This window comes from Prunus mume, linkage group LG4 (assembly GCF_029339155.1).
Source record: "Prunus mume cultivar Tortuosa linkage group LG4, ASM2933915v1, whole genome shotgun sequence".
Lineage (NCBI taxonomy): Eukaryota > Viridiplantae > Streptophyta > Magnoliopsida > Rosales > Rosaceae > Prunus > Prunus mume.
In genome coordinates this window covers 20,150,128-20,167,551 of record NC_142701.1, presented here as the reverse complement: position 1 = coordinate 20,167,551, position 17,424 = coordinate 20,150,128, and the positions used below count along the sequence as shown (strand labels likewise).

The 17,424-nt window shown below is 41.2% G+C and overlaps 1 protein-coding gene and 2 pseudogenes across 3 annotated transcripts; all 3 read left to right on the top strand.

Annotated features, from left to right (window-relative positions):
• The first annotated feature begins 566 nt into the window (after positions 1–566).
• On the top strand, positions 567–7,828 carry LOC103330130 (receptor-like protein kinase FERONIA). 2 transcript variants are annotated; one of them, XM_089051435.1, is made up of 3 exons: positions 567–1,333; positions 2,833–2,866; positions 5,803–7,828. In XM_089051435.1, exons 1-3 carry the CDS (start codon positions 676–678, stop codon positions 7,628–7,630), a joined length of 2,520 nt encoding a protein of 839 aa, XP_088907561.1. In that variant the 5' UTR covers positions 567–675; the 3' UTR covers positions 7,631–7,828. The 2 variants fall into 2 exon arrangements, with proteins under 2 accessions (XP_088907561.1, XP_088907562.1); XM_089051436.1 differs by lacking the exon at positions 2,833–2,866 and adding an exon at positions 2,590–2,597 and having other exon boundaries at positions 567–1,366; positions 5,819–7,828.
• A 2,284-nt stretch (positions 7,829–10,112) lies between these two features.
• Positions 10,113–12,476, top strand: LOC148918097 (receptor-like protein kinase FERONIA pseudogene; annotated as a pseudogene). Its single transcript, XR_016126498.1, has one exon. The product of XR_016126498.1 is annotated as a receptor-like protein kinase FERONIA pseudogene (transcript).
• Positions 12,477–13,743: 1,267 nt separating this feature from the next.
• On the top strand, positions 13,744–16,958 carry LOC103343629 (receptor-like protein kinase FERONIA pseudogene; annotated as a pseudogene).
• The last annotated feature ends 466 nt before the right edge of the window (positions 16,959–17,424 follow it).

Sequence of the window (17,424 nt, the reverse complement as noted above, 5' to 3'; positions counted from 1 at the left end):
TGAGTAAGTAACCAAAATCCTAAGTAAGACTCGCTAACACTTACAAATTCATTATCAAGAATGGTAACTAGAATTTGACCCAAAAATAAATAAATAAATAAAAAGAATGGTAGTTAGAACAAGAACTTACAAATTTTGAATAAAAAATCTTTCAACCATGGTATACTCCAGTGGATGTGGATGGATGTGAATGGACGGGCCCTTGTTGAAGACTTGTGGTTTTGATGGATAGAGAGATTTGAGAGTCACTTGACACAAAAAGTTTTTTTAGATTTGAGTCGTGAAAACTAGACCCGCCTCCCTTACAAATTTTGAAATTCATAGTCATTACTAGTTAAGAAGCTGATCGATGATGGCTTAAAATGTCGTTATCGACATTGACTTTTCCACTAATATGATAAAATCAAAGAGAGACGAGTTCCGGGAAGGAGACCTTTTCCAAGGGTGTCAGTTTTCTTTTTGAAAAAGAACCCTATCGTCAGCCACTGAATTAAGGACGCAAAAATTTAATCAGGACAAGCTGTGGGACATAACATAACTATTAATTAGACATATAACTTTGAATGATCCAGAGGGTTGATTGAGAAAATGATCAAGTGAGAAACAGAGCAAGAACCCGAGCAATCAAACAGCTTTCCCATTTCATCATCCTCCATCAACATTTATTCAATTATCATGAAGAACGTCACAAGCCGCAAACACCTTTATGCAACCTTAAAACCTCTTTACCTATTATTCCTGTTTCTACACATGATCGTCACCGTAGTGGTGGCTCTAGATGAAGACGGGTCATCTGTCTACGTTCCGACCGATTTGATCGCCGTTGCATGCGGCTATACCGGCCCCCAATTCAATTCGCCTGAGCACCGATGTTGGATTGGAGATGTGTATTCAAAATATTCCCCGTTAGAAGAACACCAGTCTGGTCAAGCATCCGTCGTCAAAAAAGCTCCACCGTCCTCCTCCGTCACTAAAATGCCTTACATCTGGGCGCGGCTTTCTCGCTCTGCATTTACTTACAGGTTTTCCTTTGCTACCGCCGGCCCAAAGTTCATCCGCTTCTACTTCAACCCAGTTTCATATGCCCCTGACCTGGACCGCTCTAAAGCACTTTTCTCTGTCGCAGCCGGCGGCTATACCTTTCTCCACGACTTCAATGCTTCAGTCACCGCAGATGCTTATGGCGAGGAGACTCTGCGCAGAGAGTTCTGTTTGAACGTTGATGGAAAAAAGCTCCTCAACATCACATTTACTCCAAGCCAATCAAGCCTAGATGCGTACGCTTTTGTCAACGGAATTGAGATCGTATCCATGCCTACCAATCTCTACTACAATGCAACCGATGGGAGAATTAGATATGTAAGCTGTTGGCGTGACTTGTGGATATTGACTTACTTTCCTTACACACCAAGGATTCCTATTTTATTTGTAATTGATTTACTTTAATTCCTGATTTCCTACTGTAAATAGATTTAGGAATTTATTATTTACTTGCCCATTCAGGTTTTGTTGTATTATAAATATGACCTCCTACAAGGAGAAGAATACATAGAAAATTCCCACAAACAAATATTCTCTTATAGTTTTCATATTTTAGCATGGTATCAGAGCGGCGATCTTGGAATTGCTGACTCTAGTTTCAAACCCCCGCCGCCGCTATGGGGGTTGATGATTTTTTCAACCCTCATGGAGGTAGCACCGCCGACTCCTTTTCTCCTTCTCAACCAACCATACCTGAGTTGAGTGCCCAAATGGCTCAGCTCCTACAGATGCAGACTTTGGCCCCGAATTTGATCCTGAATCAGGATCCTATTTTGACGACCCCAACCCCGACCTCGACTATGACGACGACGACCCCGACCCCGACTCCGAAGACGATCTCGACCCCAACTCCGATGATGACCACAACCCCGAATTTGTCTATGATTCAGACCTCGATCCCGATTTCGACTTCGACTCTAGCCCCGACTCAGGCTCAGATCCCGATCCGAATTCCTACTCTACCTATATCCTATGCATCTTCCGCTGCACAGATTATGACTTCTCGACTAACGACACCGACACATGGACTAGATTGCGCATATTGTGGTGATCCGAGACACACTCGTGAGACTTGTTTTAAATTGCATGGCTACCCCGATTGGTGGGCTACTCTTAAAGATCGAGGACAATGCAATACGACCAGTAATGGTACTGGTTATGGATTCCATACTTCCGATAAGATTGATTCCAGGAGTTGGATAATTGATTCCGGTGCAACTGATCATATGACGTTTGATCCTGATGATTTTCTGAATACTACACAACCTCGACGAACCTGTATTGCAAATGCCAATGGCGTTACTTATCCTGTGACAGGGGCTGGCACTGTTGCACTCTCATCCTCTCTCACACTGTCTAATACTTTACTTGTTCCATCTTTATCTACTAAATTGTTGTCCGTTAGTCAGCTTACTGAACAATTGAATTGTTGTGTACTCATTTACCCGAGTTTTTGTTTGCTTCAGGATATTCACACTAAGGAGATTCTTGGTCGTGGTACTAAGAGAGGGGGGCTATATTATGTCGATGACTTCAGTCCTGGCATAGCTAACAGTGTGACGCATCCCTTTGATAGCAAACAAAAGCAAATTTGGTTGTGGCACCGTCGATTGGGACATCCGTCTTTTAGTTATATGAAGCATCTTATACCAGATTTATTCTCAGGTTTCAAGGACTCCGACTTCACATGTGATACTTGTATTTTGGCTAAGAGTCACCGTGTGCCCTACCCGTTGAGTACGAACAAGTGTACTACTCCATTTACGTTAATTCACTCTGATGTCTGGGGACCTTCACCTATCACTGCTCCCTCTGGTGTTAGATGGTTTGTCACATTCATAGATGATTGTACACGGATGACATGGCTTTATTTGCTGAAGAATAAAAACGAAGTGTTTTCCCGTTTTCAATCATTCCACAAACAGATGAAAACTCAGTTTAATGCTCAAATCCAGATTCTTCGCTCCGACAATGGTGGAGAATTTGTCAATCATGACTTTCAGACTTACTTCCAACAATATGAAATTATCCATGAGACGACTTGTCCTCAGACACCGCAACAAAATGGTGTTGCTGAACGAAAGAATCGACATCTTCTTGAAACCGCCCGAGCACTTCTGATTGGCGCTCATGTTCCTCGCCATCACTGGGATGATGCTATTGTCACTGCAGTTCACCTAATCAACCGCATGCCTTCTGGTGTATTGACTTTTAAAACTCCCTTACAGGTGCTTGCGCAACACAGACCTCTGCCCTCTGTTTTGGTACTCACACCCCGAATCTTTGGATGTGTGGCTTTCGTTCATCTCCACAAAAATCAACGTAGCAAACTTGATCCATGTGCGCTTCGTTGTGTTTTTGTGGGTTATGCCACTCATCAGAAAGGCTACCGTTGTTATCACCCTCCTACCCGAAGTACCTATGTCACTTTGGATGTGACTTTTCTGGAATCTGAGCTGTTCTTCCATGACCTATCATCCAATTCTACGCTTCAGGGGGAGATACGAAATGAAGAGCAGAATTGGAGCAACTTGGAAAACGAAGAAATTCTCCTATGTACAGAAATAATTGATCATCCCGAGTCTGGAGCACAAGATTACTCTCTGCCGGCGACCAATCGCCCATTCATAGCGATCAATTACCTGACCCACCTGATCCATACGAAGATATTTCTGATCCGAGTCTCACACCTACAGACAATACAGAACAACAAGATGAAGACCCCCCCTCTAACTCAACAGTACCAACAGACCAATCTCCTGAGAATATCCTTGAGGTAAATACTCCTACTAGACTTGTGCATTTAAAGGATAAAACTATTGGATATCAATTACCTTTCAGGCAAAATCGTGGGAAGCCACCAAATCGCTATTCACCTGATATTAGCAAGACATCCAAGTATCCAATTGCAAATCATGTATCTACTGAGAAGCTGTCTGAACCACTCAAGACTTTTGTGCATTAGTTGTCTGCTATCCATATTCCAACCAAGGTCTCTGAAGCATTGAAAGATCCTAAGTGGGTCCAAGCTATAAAAGAGGAGATGAAAGCTCTTGAGAAAAATCAGACTTGGACATTGGAGACTATACCACGAGAAAAAGACTATCGGATGTAGATGGGTGTTTACTATAAAACACAATGCAGATGGATCTATCGAGCGATACAAGGCAAGACTTGTGGCAAAAGGGTACACACAGACCTATGGTATAGACTATGAAGAAACCTTTGCTCCAGTTGCAAAGTTAAACACCGTCAGAGTCTTATTGTCCCTTGCAGCTAATTTGAATTGGCCACTACACCAGTTTGATGTAAAGAATGCTTTTCTACATGGCGAACTCACGGAGGAGGTGTACATGGACATTCCTCCTGGTTATAATACTACTCAGACTGGAACAGTTTGCAGGCTACGAAAAGCATTGTATGGGTTGAAACAGTCACCACGTGCATGGTTTGGACGGTTCACCATGGCAATGAAGAACAATGGTTTCAAACAGTGCAACTCAGATCATACTTTGTTCTTGAAACATCGGAAAGGGAAGGTAACAGCATTAATAATTTATGTTGATGATATGATTATTACTGGGAATGATAAACAGGAAATATCACAGCTACAAGACTATCTGGCTACAGAGTTTGAGATGAAGGATCTAGGTGGACTCAAGTATTTCTTGGGAATTGAGGTGGCTCGATCGCAGCGAGGCATATTTCTCTCTCAAAGGAAATATGTCTTGGACTTGTTGACAGACACAGGAATGCTAGATTGCAAACCTGCGGACACTCCTATTGTTCAGAATCATCATCTTGGAGAATATCCGAATCAAGTTCCAACTAACAAAGAAAGATACCAAAGGTTAGTGGGAAGATTGATCTATTTGTCACATACTCGACCAGACATTGCTTATGCAGTGAGCGTTGTCAGTCAATTTATGCACTATCCAAGTGAAGACCACATGAATGCAGTTCTTCGGATACTTAGATATTTGAAGTCTGCGCCTGGAAAAGGACTTATGTTCTCAAAGCATGGTCATCTAAATATTGATGGTTATTCGGATGCAGATTGGGCAGGTAATGTAACAGATAGAAAATCCACATCGGGTTACTTCACATTTGTGGGAGGTAATTTGGTGACATGGAGGAGCAAGAAACAGAATGTAGTAGCTTTATCCAGTGCAGAAGCCGAGTTCAGAGGCATGACTAAAGGGATATGTGAACTTCTTTGGTTAAGAAAGTTGCTTACTGAACTTGGGTATAAACCTACATCAACAATGAATCTCTTTTGTGACAACAAGGCTGCTATAGCCATTGCACAGAATCCGGTTCAGCATGATCGTACTAAACATGTTGAGGTGGATCAACACTTCATCAAACAGAAGCTTGAGGCTAAAGTGTTTCAGTTTCCTTTTGTGAAATCCGAGGATCAATTGGCGGATATTTTGACAAAGCGATTTCGAGTAAAGCATTCCACAATTCACTTTGGATCAGGTTGGGCATTGGCGACATCTATGCACCAACGTGAGGGGGAGTGTTGGCGTGACTTGTGGATATTGACTTACTTTCCTTACACACCAAGGATTCCTATTTTATTTGTAATTGATTTACTTTAATTCCTGATTTCCTACTGTAAATAGATTTAGGAATTTATTATTTACTTGCCCATTCAGGTTTTGTTGTATTATAAATATGACCTCCTACAAGGAGAAGAATACATAGAAAATTCCCACAAACAAATATTCTCTTATAGCTTTCATATTTTAGCATAAGCAACGGCGGGGGAAAGGAGTTTCGCCTCAGAAACAGCACAGCTCTGGAGACGGCCTATCGAATGAACGTGGGTGGAATCCCACTCTCCTCCACGCAAAACGACAGTTTCATGTACCGCAATTGGGATGGCTTGGAAAAGGAGCAAAATTATTTGGAAGCTTCAAGTTTACCTTTCAGCAGGATAGAACATGCCGATATTACAGTCGACTCAAGCTACGTAGCGCCAACACAAGTTTACCAAACTGGCCGGTCAATAATGAGCGCGGACTCAACCTTGAACTACAATCTCAGCTGGGAATTCCCTGTAGACTCCGAGTTTGCTTACCTAGTTAGGATGCATTTTTGTGAGATCCCACCTGTCGAACATTTTAGATCGTTTGAAATTTACATAGCCGATCACAGAGCTGAAGAACATGCCAACATACCGGAATGGGGTGGTGGAGCTGGAATTCCATTGTACAGAGACTACGTTGTGTCCATGGATAGCTCTGGAAGCAGCCAGAAGAAGACAAATCTTTCTATCGCTATGTATGGCCCATCCAACAGCGCAATATTGAATGGGCTTGAAATCTTCAAACTGAATAACTCAAGAGGAAATCTCGCCGGACCCGGACCCAACCCAGACCCACGTCACCACGTACCTCGACCAAAGATGACGCATATGCATGTCATTGTTGCTGGTGCAGTTTCGAGCGTAGTTGTCCTGATTTCTGCCCTCGTAGGAGCATTCTTGATTTTCAGGAGAAATTGGAGGAAAGCCAAGTCCCCGAGTGCCAATTCTTTACCGCCTTATTCGTGTCGTTACTTTTCACTGGCAGAGATCAAAGCCGCCACCCAAAACTTTAACAGTTGTTTCATTATTGGAGTTGGAGGGTTTGGAAACGTGTACAAAGGATATATTGATGGTGGGGCCACCCAAGTTGCAATCAAACGGCTGAAACCCGAGTCATCACAGGGGGCACACGAGTTCAAGACGGAGATCGAGATGCTCTCGCAGCTTCGCCATCGCCATTTGGTTTCTCTCATCGGATATTCAAGTGATAAAGGTGAAATGATTTTGGTGTATGATTACATGGCACGGGGGACTCTAGCTGACCATCTCTACCACCACAAAGATAACCTACCACCTCCTCTTCTTTCTTGGGAACAACGGCTTCATATTTGTATAGGTGCGGCGCGAGGGCTGCAGTACCTCCACAGTGGGGCCAAGGGCACCATCATCCACCGTGACGTGAAAAGCACCAACATCTTGTTGGACGAGAAATGGGTGGCCAAGGTTTCGGATTTTGGGTTGTCAAAAATGGGCACCGCTGACACGTCCAAGACGCACATCAGCACGGTGGTAAAAGGAAGTTTCGGGTATCTGGACCCGGAATATTACCGACTACAACGGCTGACTGAGAAATCAGATGTATATTCATTTGGGGTAGTGTTGTGTGAGGTGTTGTGTGGTAGGCCAGCGGTGATGCATACAGAAGATACAGTGGAGCTGGGGCAGATCAACTTGGCTCAGTGGGCTAAGAGATGTTACCATGATGGGAAACTGGATCAAATTATTGACCCAAGCATTAATAGGAGTGGTAAGACGATTGAAACTGAGGGCTTGAATAAGTTTGTTGAGATTTCAATGAGTTGCATGTATGATAATGGCATCGAACGACCATCGATGAATGATGTTGTGAGGGGGCTTGAGTTTGCATTGCAGCTTCATCACAACTGCGTTGAAAGCAACGCCAGTAGTAGTGAGCAAAGTTGTGTGACCGATGAATCCATTAAATGCATATCCGCCACCATCTTCTCTGAGATCAGGGATCCCAGTGGGAGATGATGATGAGCAACTATATTTTACAACTTGTACGCGTGAGCCAATAATTGCATGCAAAATTAATATTGCAATGGCTCTTTAAATCATATTGCATTTCATTCATCCTTAATTTGTAATTATGCATTCCATGGCCAACTAGATTAATTTTTTATGTAATGGTTTGTGATTAATAAAGGGTCACTCAGAGCTTTGCCCTTGAAAGTATTAATAGCTTATTGACTTTTCAAGTACTAGATCAAGCTCAAATTTAAAATATTGAGCCACCTAGGATTAAAATACACCTAACAATCTACCCATATTACAAAACAAGCCACTCTAGTTAATATCCTAAAATCATTCATTTGGTTCTCACATAATAAACGGATTCCATGACAAAGGCATTTAGCGACTTGCAAAGTCCATTACAAAAAGACAAAAAAGCACCGTAAATACCCATTAGAGACGGCATTGCGACGTTTTTGACCAAACACTAGAGATGGAGTTACACCAGCCCCATACATGCAAACATGTCCATGTGCATCAGTTCCCATCACTTTAGTAAATATCTCCTCTCTAAATGACTCATCTTGTTCATCTTCTTCCCTTTCTTCCAAACATTGGTTGAATTGGTTCATTTGGCATTGTCCTCATCAACTTTATATTCCAACTTACAATGATATCAGCATTGTCCTCATCAAAAACTTCTATCTTCATCATTTTTCTTCTTCTTTATTCGTGTTTTGATAAATGCTCAGACGATCAATCTTCTCTGTTTTCTCTTTCACTTATGTAAGAAAAGAAATTTGATCTCGTTAAATATATAACTAAAAAGAAGACCAATATTGACCAATCTGTTACATACAGCCATAGTACAAATTCTATAGAAAGAATCATTAGCACCCCAATATTTGACTAGGGTCCTCCACTGCTCCATGACCATCCGAATATTTTCTGGACTGATGGCTAAGCGTTGTTCATCAGTGTCATATTTGTCATACCATTTCTGCTTTAGTCGGCACTTCCAATCCCTCCAGCTATTACCAATTACCTATATGCCTCAGGGGCATCTGTATTATCCTACAATTATAACATTTTAATTATCTATCAAACTCAATACGCATACATTATCACAAATGACAAGGTTTTATAAGTATAGCTTACAGTGATATCCTTTCAAATGTCGTTTAATTTATCATTAGGCATGTCATTCCATGTAGGACATGTATAAGAGGAACTTTTTTTCCATTTCGTGCTGTAATTCCAAGCTGTGAACTAAACAATGATGCATTCGCTTTAACTCTAGCTTCCACTCAAGATCAAACGAAACATGCAATATGTTTCGAGTCCCCCATTGAGGAATACTCCGAGCAGCACCACGTCCTTTACTAATATCTTCATATTCCATTTGCCCTAGTAATTATTTTACTAATGAAAAATATCATTAAATAAAATGAAGACAATGAGTTCAAGCACATAAGAACCTGACTCATCTGGTTGGGTTGTCAAAGGGTCATCCTTAGAAGCAACAACATTTTGCTGAGATAGTTGTGTCTCTAGCTGAGCGTGTTGACGTCTCACAACATATGCTTGTTCACTTTGAACAGAGGAAGTAGGTTGTCTAGATGAAGTAACTTGAGGCTGACCATCACGGGTGAAAGATGGGTTTAGCATAGGAATAATGTTTTTTTTATAAAAAAAATACCAAATTTATTGACAATACCTCTCTCCTAAGAGTGTGATCCATTTAAATACAGAGTACTGTTGCTGGATTCCGACTCTCTTACATATTACATGGGTTTTACATTATTTCATATTTTCATGAATCTCGCGTCATGTGAGAGAGTTGAGATAAGAGTTAGTGTGTCTAGTATTATTATTTATCAATTGAGATTATTAAGGAATTCGAACATGGAATCTCTCTCAACATCGATAAACAAATGGGTCATTTTAAGTTCCACTTGTTAGAGATTTATACATATTCTAAGTAAGTATGGTAACTATAGTTTCATTCTCATTAGAAAAAAAAAAAAAAAAAGAAAAAAGAAAAAAGAGAGAGATTAGATAGGCCCATAACTATAGTTTCTTACAATTAAATTTCCATGGTGGAAATTTGGGCTTGTTTCACTCTTTGCTACTTTCATTTGGTTGGATCTTGTTTATTGTGTGCGGTTGGGCCTTTTGTTATGGGATTGTGTTTGTGATCCTATGTCATTGGGCCTTTTGTTAAAGAAAATTCATTAGACACAATGAATTTTCTTTGCATTTCGCATTATTAAAATATAATATTCATAGAGGTTCATATCGAAATGTAAAAGGAGACCGACAACCATACGCCTACCTACCAGACACGTCAACACGTGACGAAGATATGGTAGCACTGTAACAATAGAAAGCTTATGCCTGAATTATTTTATGTTGACGAACATTATTTTTATTTTTTTTTTATTTTTTTTATTTTTAAAGCAAAGAAAGCTTAAAGTATACACCAAAGAGAAGAAAGTTGAAAGCTTTTAACTTTCCTCCACAAAGAAGATGGAAAAGAAGAAGCTCTGAACTTTCAGAGAAACCATTCCGTAAGCTTATTCTCCATATGAATACAACAACACTTGATCATAAGAAGACTTTCCAAATTCTCATTTGAAAATTAAACAGGGCAATCTCTCTGTTATGTTTCAGCAGCTTCCCTGTTTCTCACTTGATCATCATCCTCCTCCTCTTAATTAACTCCTTAATTACCTTCTCATCTTTCTCTTCTCTTAGATATCATCAAGAACCCAATTAGCAACAAACACCTTTCCAAAACAATAATCATGAAGAAATTCCTCCTCCCTCCTCTGCCTCTTTACCTCCTTCCCCTGTTTCTGCAAATCGCTACCCTACTCTCTGCACCTATCTACACTCCGGTGGAAGACATCACCATTAACTGTGGCTCTTCCGGAACCTCACCCAACATATATGACAACCGGAATTGGACTGGAGATATCAACTCAAAATTCTCCCCCATTGAATTACACCAAGATAACACCAACACCTCATCCCAAGTCAGAGAAGCACCTCCCTCCTCTGTTAGCCAAGTACCCTACACCACAGCTCGGCTTTCTCTTTCCGAATTTAGTTACAAAGTTCCCCTCTCCACCGGGCAGAAGTTCATTCGATTATACTTCCACCCAGTTTCATATGACCCCGGCTTCGACCGATCCAAAACCCTCTTCTCTGTCCAAGCAGGTGGCTTTACCCTTCTCCATGATTTCAATGCTTCTGTAACTGCCGATGCTAGTGAGACTGAGACGCTAATAAGAGAGTTTTGTTTGAATATTGATGAAGGACAAAGCTTGACCATCACGTTCACTCCGAGCGGAGCAATCCCAGATGCTTATGCCTTTGTCAATGGGATTGAGATTGTGTCCATGCCCACCAATCTTTACTACACTGCATCCGAAAGCCATGGAATTGATTATGTAGGCAACAAAGTCAATTATCGCATCGAAAACATCACGGCGATGGAGATGGTGTACCGAATAAACGTCGGTGGAAGTGCACTCTCTTTCAACCAAGACACTGGGATGTACCGCAATTGGGACAGTGTAGTAGACGAGCAAAAGTACTTGGATGATTTGAGTTCCAGGTGGACTGTTCTTCCACAAAACGTTAGCCTTCAACTCAACTTTGTGAAAATACCAGAGTGCTCTGCTCCACAAGTAGTTTACCAAACGGGCCGGTCCATGGGCAGCAACCACACCCGAAACAAGAGCTACAAACTGACCTGGGAATTTCCCGTAGATCCCAAGTTTCTTTACCTCCTAAGGCTACATTTCTGTGAGTTTGAGCCTGAAATTATGGACACCGGGGACCGATCGTTTCTAATCTATGTGGAGAACCAACTTGCTGAGCCACAAGCCGACATAATCATGTGGAGTGGTGGAAATGGGAGACCAATCTACAGGGATTACGTCGTGTTCATGCCTGCAGGCCCTGATCAGAAGAAAGTTAAGCTCTTTCTTGCACTGCAAGCAAACCCAAGAGATTGGATGACTAAATACAATGATGTACTCTTGAACGGCCTTGAACTCTTCAAACTAAGTGATACAAATGGAAATCTCGCCGGACCAAACCCCGATCCACCTCCACCAAAGCTGATGCAGCTGAAAACCCCCTCAAAACAGTCGAAGAAGAAGTCAACTCCTATGCTTGCCACCGTTGCCGGTGCAGTTTCCGCCATACTCGTATTATTCTGTGTCCTTGGATTCTTGGTTTTCAGGCGAAGAAGAAGATCCAAGGACACCGATGATGACTCATTTGTACTGTCCGGTTTGTGTCGTGAGTTTTCATTGTCGGAGATCAAAGCCGCCCCCAAAAACTTGAACCAGGATTTCATTATCGGTGTTGGTGGGTTTAGCCACGCGTACAAAGGGAGCATCGATCAGGGCACAAACCCAAGTCGCAATAGAGCGGGGGAGGAGATTCGAATTTGAGCGATGAGATAAAGGGTGAAGATGAGGTGTGGCTAAAGAGTGAGTGATGCAGGGTTTATTAGTTGTAGCTGGGAAGACTCATCGGAGATGAAGGAGAGCAGGGCGACCAAAACTAGTAGTCAGCAGAATTCTTCTACTAACCAATCCATGATGATGATTATCTGTGCAAATTAATATTCTTAATCATATATGGTATAGGGCTTGCGTGGAGTTGTATATCCATATGATGCAATTGTAAATATATTTGTAATTTTCTCCTTGTTTTTAATATTCTGCAAAATTAGAACTTCCATATAGTCTTGCAATTCCTTATTGCATACCGAATTGGAAATGTTGATTAAAGATTCCAACACTATTTGTAATTTTGTTACTGTCAAAAATTACTTCCTCTTTTTTTCTTTTTCTTTTTTATGCCTAAATAAAAATTTATTCCTCACTGATCATGCTTACTAGATTCCTCTTCCTTGAAATTTTTAGAAAGTATATAGATAGTTGAACTTTAATTTTCTTAGGGTAGTAGATCGACCTATGCACGTTTATTTAGAAGATTTCCAAGACGTACCTCCACCAATTGTAAACACATACCCACTTGTGGATTTCATCTCATCTGAATCAGATATCCAATTAGAATTGCTATATCTTTCAAGTACATCGGGAAGTCCACTATATTTTGCCTCTCAAATATTTCAATACTCTTGATATGGCAGTCCAATAATCCTTTTTTTATTTTATTTTTTGCCTAAATAAAAATTTATTCTTCATTGATCATGCTTAATAGATTCCTCTTCCTTGAAATTGTTAGAACTTCAATTTTCTTAGGGTAGTCAGATTGTCAATTTTGGATGGAAAAATGTTTGATGATCATATGTCCCTACCCTACTTGTACAAAAAAAAATCCAATCAGAGATCCACACCCCCACACATAACATATCCATAACTCTCCCTCCTTTTACTTATCTTTACTAAACCCCACACACACACACATATATATATATAATAACCCGAGCATCAAACAAACACCTACAACTACCATGGTGAAGCAAAAGATTGAATGATATAGCATATCTACATGGTGCCATATCATGTGGTCTGATAAGGTGGTACAAAAAAGATGGTCTCCTCCATATTTCAATTGAATCAAGCATCATCTTTAAAAAGGAAAACAATAACACTATTTATAACACATTGCTTCACACATACACTGTGGGGTCAATATTGGCAGCCGTTGAATTTACTTTAACAAAGTCAGACGGCCAAGATTAAAAGAGGAAAGAAAAGCATATGTGATATATCTTTTTCTATTATAGAATCAGCATAACCAAAAGCAAGTCTTTGATGCTTTGTTTTTTTGGTAACGCAAGTCTTTGATGCTGGACCAAACTGAGAAAAGCAAGTCTTTGATCCATATCCTGCTTACGCTCAAGAAATTCAATACAAGCATGCAAACAATAATGCAGCAACAACTAGAAGACTCGCTGATTAAAAATAATAGGACGCTTTTGTCCCCTTGTGGAAGAAATCAGAGTGATTGTGCTTTTTATTTGTGCTTGTCAGAAAAGAAAACAAAAACAACTTTCTTTTACATTTCCACACAATTTCTTAGGAAAACAATACATCTCAATGATAAAAGGAGACCTCCACTAACACATTTGAAACGACAATCATAGGCCTACCTACCAGACCCATCAACACATGACAAAGATAGGGTAGCACTGAAACAATAGAAAGCTTATGTCTGAATTATTCTCTCTTGACGAACCTAATTTCTTTAAAAATAAAAAATAAAAAAGCAAAGAAAAAGTTTACACCAAAAAGATGGAAAAGAAGCAGCTCTGAACTTTCAGAGAACACCACTTGTGTAGCTTATTCTCCATGTGAATACACACTTCTTGATCAGAAGTTTCAAATTCACATTTGAAAATTAAACACGGCAATCTCTCTGTTGTGTTTCAGCAGCTTCCCCGTTTCTCACTTGATCATCGTCGTCATCCTCTTCATCAACACCTTAATTACCCTCTAATCTTTCTCTTCTCTTAGATATCATAAAAAACCCAATTAGCAGCAAACACCTTTCCAAAACAATAACCATGAAGAAACTTCTTCTCCCTCCTCTGCCTCTTTACCTTCTTCCCCTGTTTTTGCAAATCGCCACCCTACTCTCTGCACCTATCTACACTCCGGTCGACGACATCACCATCAACTGTGGCTCTTCCGGAACCTCATTAAACATGGATGACAACCGGAATTGGACTGGAGATATCAACTCAAAACTCTTACCCTCTGAGTTTAACCAAGCTAACACCAACACCTCCTCCCAAGTCAGAGAAGCCCCTACCTCCTCCTCTGTTAGCCAAGTGCCTTACACCATGGCTCGGCTTTCTCGCTCCGAATTTACTTACAAAGTTCCCCTCTCCACCGGGCAGAAGTTTATTCGCTTCTACTTCCGCCCAGTTTCATATGGGCCCGACTTTGACCGGTCCAAAGCCCTCTTCTCTGTCCAAGCAGGTGGCTTTACCCTTCTCCATGATTTCAATGCTTCTGTAACTGCTGATGCTGGTAAGACCGAGAAGCTAATAAGAGAGTTCTGTTTGAACATTGATGAAGGACAGAGCTTGACCATCACGTTCACTCCGAGCAGAGCAATTTCAGATGCTTATGCCTTTATCAATGGGATTGAGATTGTGTCCATGCCTACCAATCTTTACTACACTCCTCCTGAAAACCGATATGGGGCTGATTTTGTAGGCAACGGAAACAATTATCTTATTGAAAACAGCACGGCGATGGAGACGGTGTACCGAATAAACGTCGGAGGAAGCGGACTCTCATTCGACCAAGACACTGGGATGTACCGCAATCGGGACAGTGTGGTAGAAGAGCAAAAATACTTGGATGAGTTGAGTTCCAGGTGGACTGTTCTTCCACAAAACGTTAGCATTAAACCCAACTTTGTGAAAATACCAGAGTACTCTGCTCCAGACGCAGTTTACCAAACTGGCGGGTCCATGGGCAAGAACCACACCCAAAACAAGAGCTACAACCTGACCTGGGAATTTCCCGTAGATCCTAAGTTTTTTTACCTGCTCAGGCTTCATTTCTGTGAGTTTGAGCCTGAAATTATCGACACCGGGTATCGATCGTTTATAATCTACATAGCGAATCAAACTGCTGAGCCACAAGCCGACATAATCATGTGGAGTGGTGGAAATGGGAGACCAATCTACAAGGACTACGTCGTGTACATGCCAGCAGGCCCTGATCAGAAGAAAGTTAAGCTCTTTCTTGCACTGCAAGCAAACCCAAGAGATTGGATGACTGCATACAATGATGTACTCTTGAACGGCCTTGAACTCTTCAAACTCAGTGATACAAATGGAAATCTCGCAGGACCAAACCCCGACCCACCTCCACCAAAGCCGATGCAGCCGAAAACCCCCTCAAAACAGTCGAAGAAGAAGTCAACTCCTATGCTTGCCATCGTTGCTGGTGCAGTTTCCGCCATACTCGTATTATTCTGTGTCCTCGGATTCTTTGCTTTCAGTCGAAGTAGAAGAGACAAGGATACCGATGATGACCCATTTGTACCTTCCGGTTTGTGTCGTGAGTTTTCATTGTCGGAGATCAAAGCCGCCACCAGAAACTTCAACGAGGGTTCTATTATCCGTGTTGGTGGGTTCGGCCACGTGTACAAAGGGAGCATCGATCAGGGCACCCTTGTTGCGATCAAACGGCTTAAACCCAAGTCGCAACAAGGGGTCCCGAAGTTTAGGACGGAGATCTATATGCTCTCCCAACTCCGCCACCAACATTTGGTGTCTCTCATCGGGTACTGTAAAGATAGAAGGGAAATGATCTTGGTGTATGAGTACATGGAAAATAAGACTCTTTATGATCATCTAATGAACCCAAAATCCGATCCTAATGCACAACCACTTTCTTGGGAAAAACGGCTCCAAATTTGTATTGGCGCAGCGCGTGGTTTGCACTACCTTCACACTGGTGGTACGGAAGGCACCATCATCCACCGTAATGTAAAAAGCACGAACATTTTATTGGACGAGAAATGGGTGGCCAAAGTTTCGGATTTCGGGTTTTCGAAAATGAGCTCGATAACCATGTCGAAGACCCACATTACCACGGCAGTGAAGGGTAGTTATGGGTATTTGGACCCAGAATACATGCTTCGAAATCAATTGACCGAGAAGTCGGATGTGTACTCATTCGGCGTCGTGTTGTGTGAGGTGTTGTGTGCAAGGCCAGCCTTGATGCGTACAGTGGAGAAGAAGGAAATGAGTTTGGCTATGTGGTTCAAGGCCTGCCATCAAAATGGGGAACTTGATCAAATCATCGATCCAAGCTTGAAGGGTAAAATTGAAGACGAGTGCTTCAAAGTGTTCGTTGAGATTGCGTTGAGTTGTATGCATGAGAATGGGAAACAACGTCCGTCGATGAACAACGTGGTGGAGGGGCTTGTGCAAGCCTTAAAACTTCAGCAGAACGGAGATAAGATGGACGAGGATGATGAAACCAAGGGTGAAAAGGGAGGCTGCAATTATGAATGAGAGCGACGGAGGCTTTAGTTCCAGCTGGACAGAGTCGTCGGATTCGAAGAACAGTAGTCGGGTGACCAACACGAGTAGTGACCAAAGTTGTTCGACCACCAACAATTCCATTAAAGGAATGTCCGGGACAGTTTTTTCTGAGATCAAAGATCCCAGTGGAAGATGATGCATGACGATCATGAGGAGCATTTGTAATAAAATTAAAGACAACAATATAGCTTGCTAAAACTCAGAAGCTTCATTTGGATTGTATGGTATGTTTTAATATTATTGTAAGCTTGTAATTCTAACTCAATTTGTGATTGTTATTTCTTAAAATTCCAAGGCGTGTACAAGATGCATGAATTGTTTATTCCGATGAGGATGACCAAATGTATTGGATTTTTATGCACGCCATTGCCAACTGTGGAAGCTCCGATATGCTATTCGTTGTTCAAAAGTTGGGGAATCACATGGTCTTTTAATATTCTTAATTAAAGTGAGATGGTGGGAGACCTGATAAACTGATAATTGAACTTTTTTCTTTTTCTTTTTTCGTAGTATATGGGGCCACGGCCAAAATCATCACATCGTAAAAGTCGCAACCAATTAGGTTTAGTTTTCTTATATTATGGCTTCTAAAAACAAAAGAATAAAACATTTGTAAGAAAAATACATCACACAATTTTGTTCAAACAATTTTAGTTCAAAAAATAATAATTGAAGACAAAACAATTACGGTGGAGTTTTTAGTATAATACAATTATGATGAGAAAAAACTGATTTAATACCTTTAAAATAAAAC

Excerpts from the sequence above, each read along its gene's own strand:
- LOC103330130 (XM_089051435.1), top strand. The coding sequence starts at position 676 with ATGAAGAACGTCACAAGCCGCAAACACCTTTATGCAACCTTAAAACCT. Across the intron at positions 1,334-2,832 it reads GCCTACCAATCTCTACTACA|CTTCACCTATCACTGCTCCC; the intron begins ATGCAACCGATG and ends ATGTCTGGGGAC. Across the intron at positions 2,867-5,802 it reads GCTCCCTCTGGTGTTAGATG|CAACGGCGGGGGAAAGGAGT; the intron begins GTTTGTCACATT and ends TTTTAGCATAAG.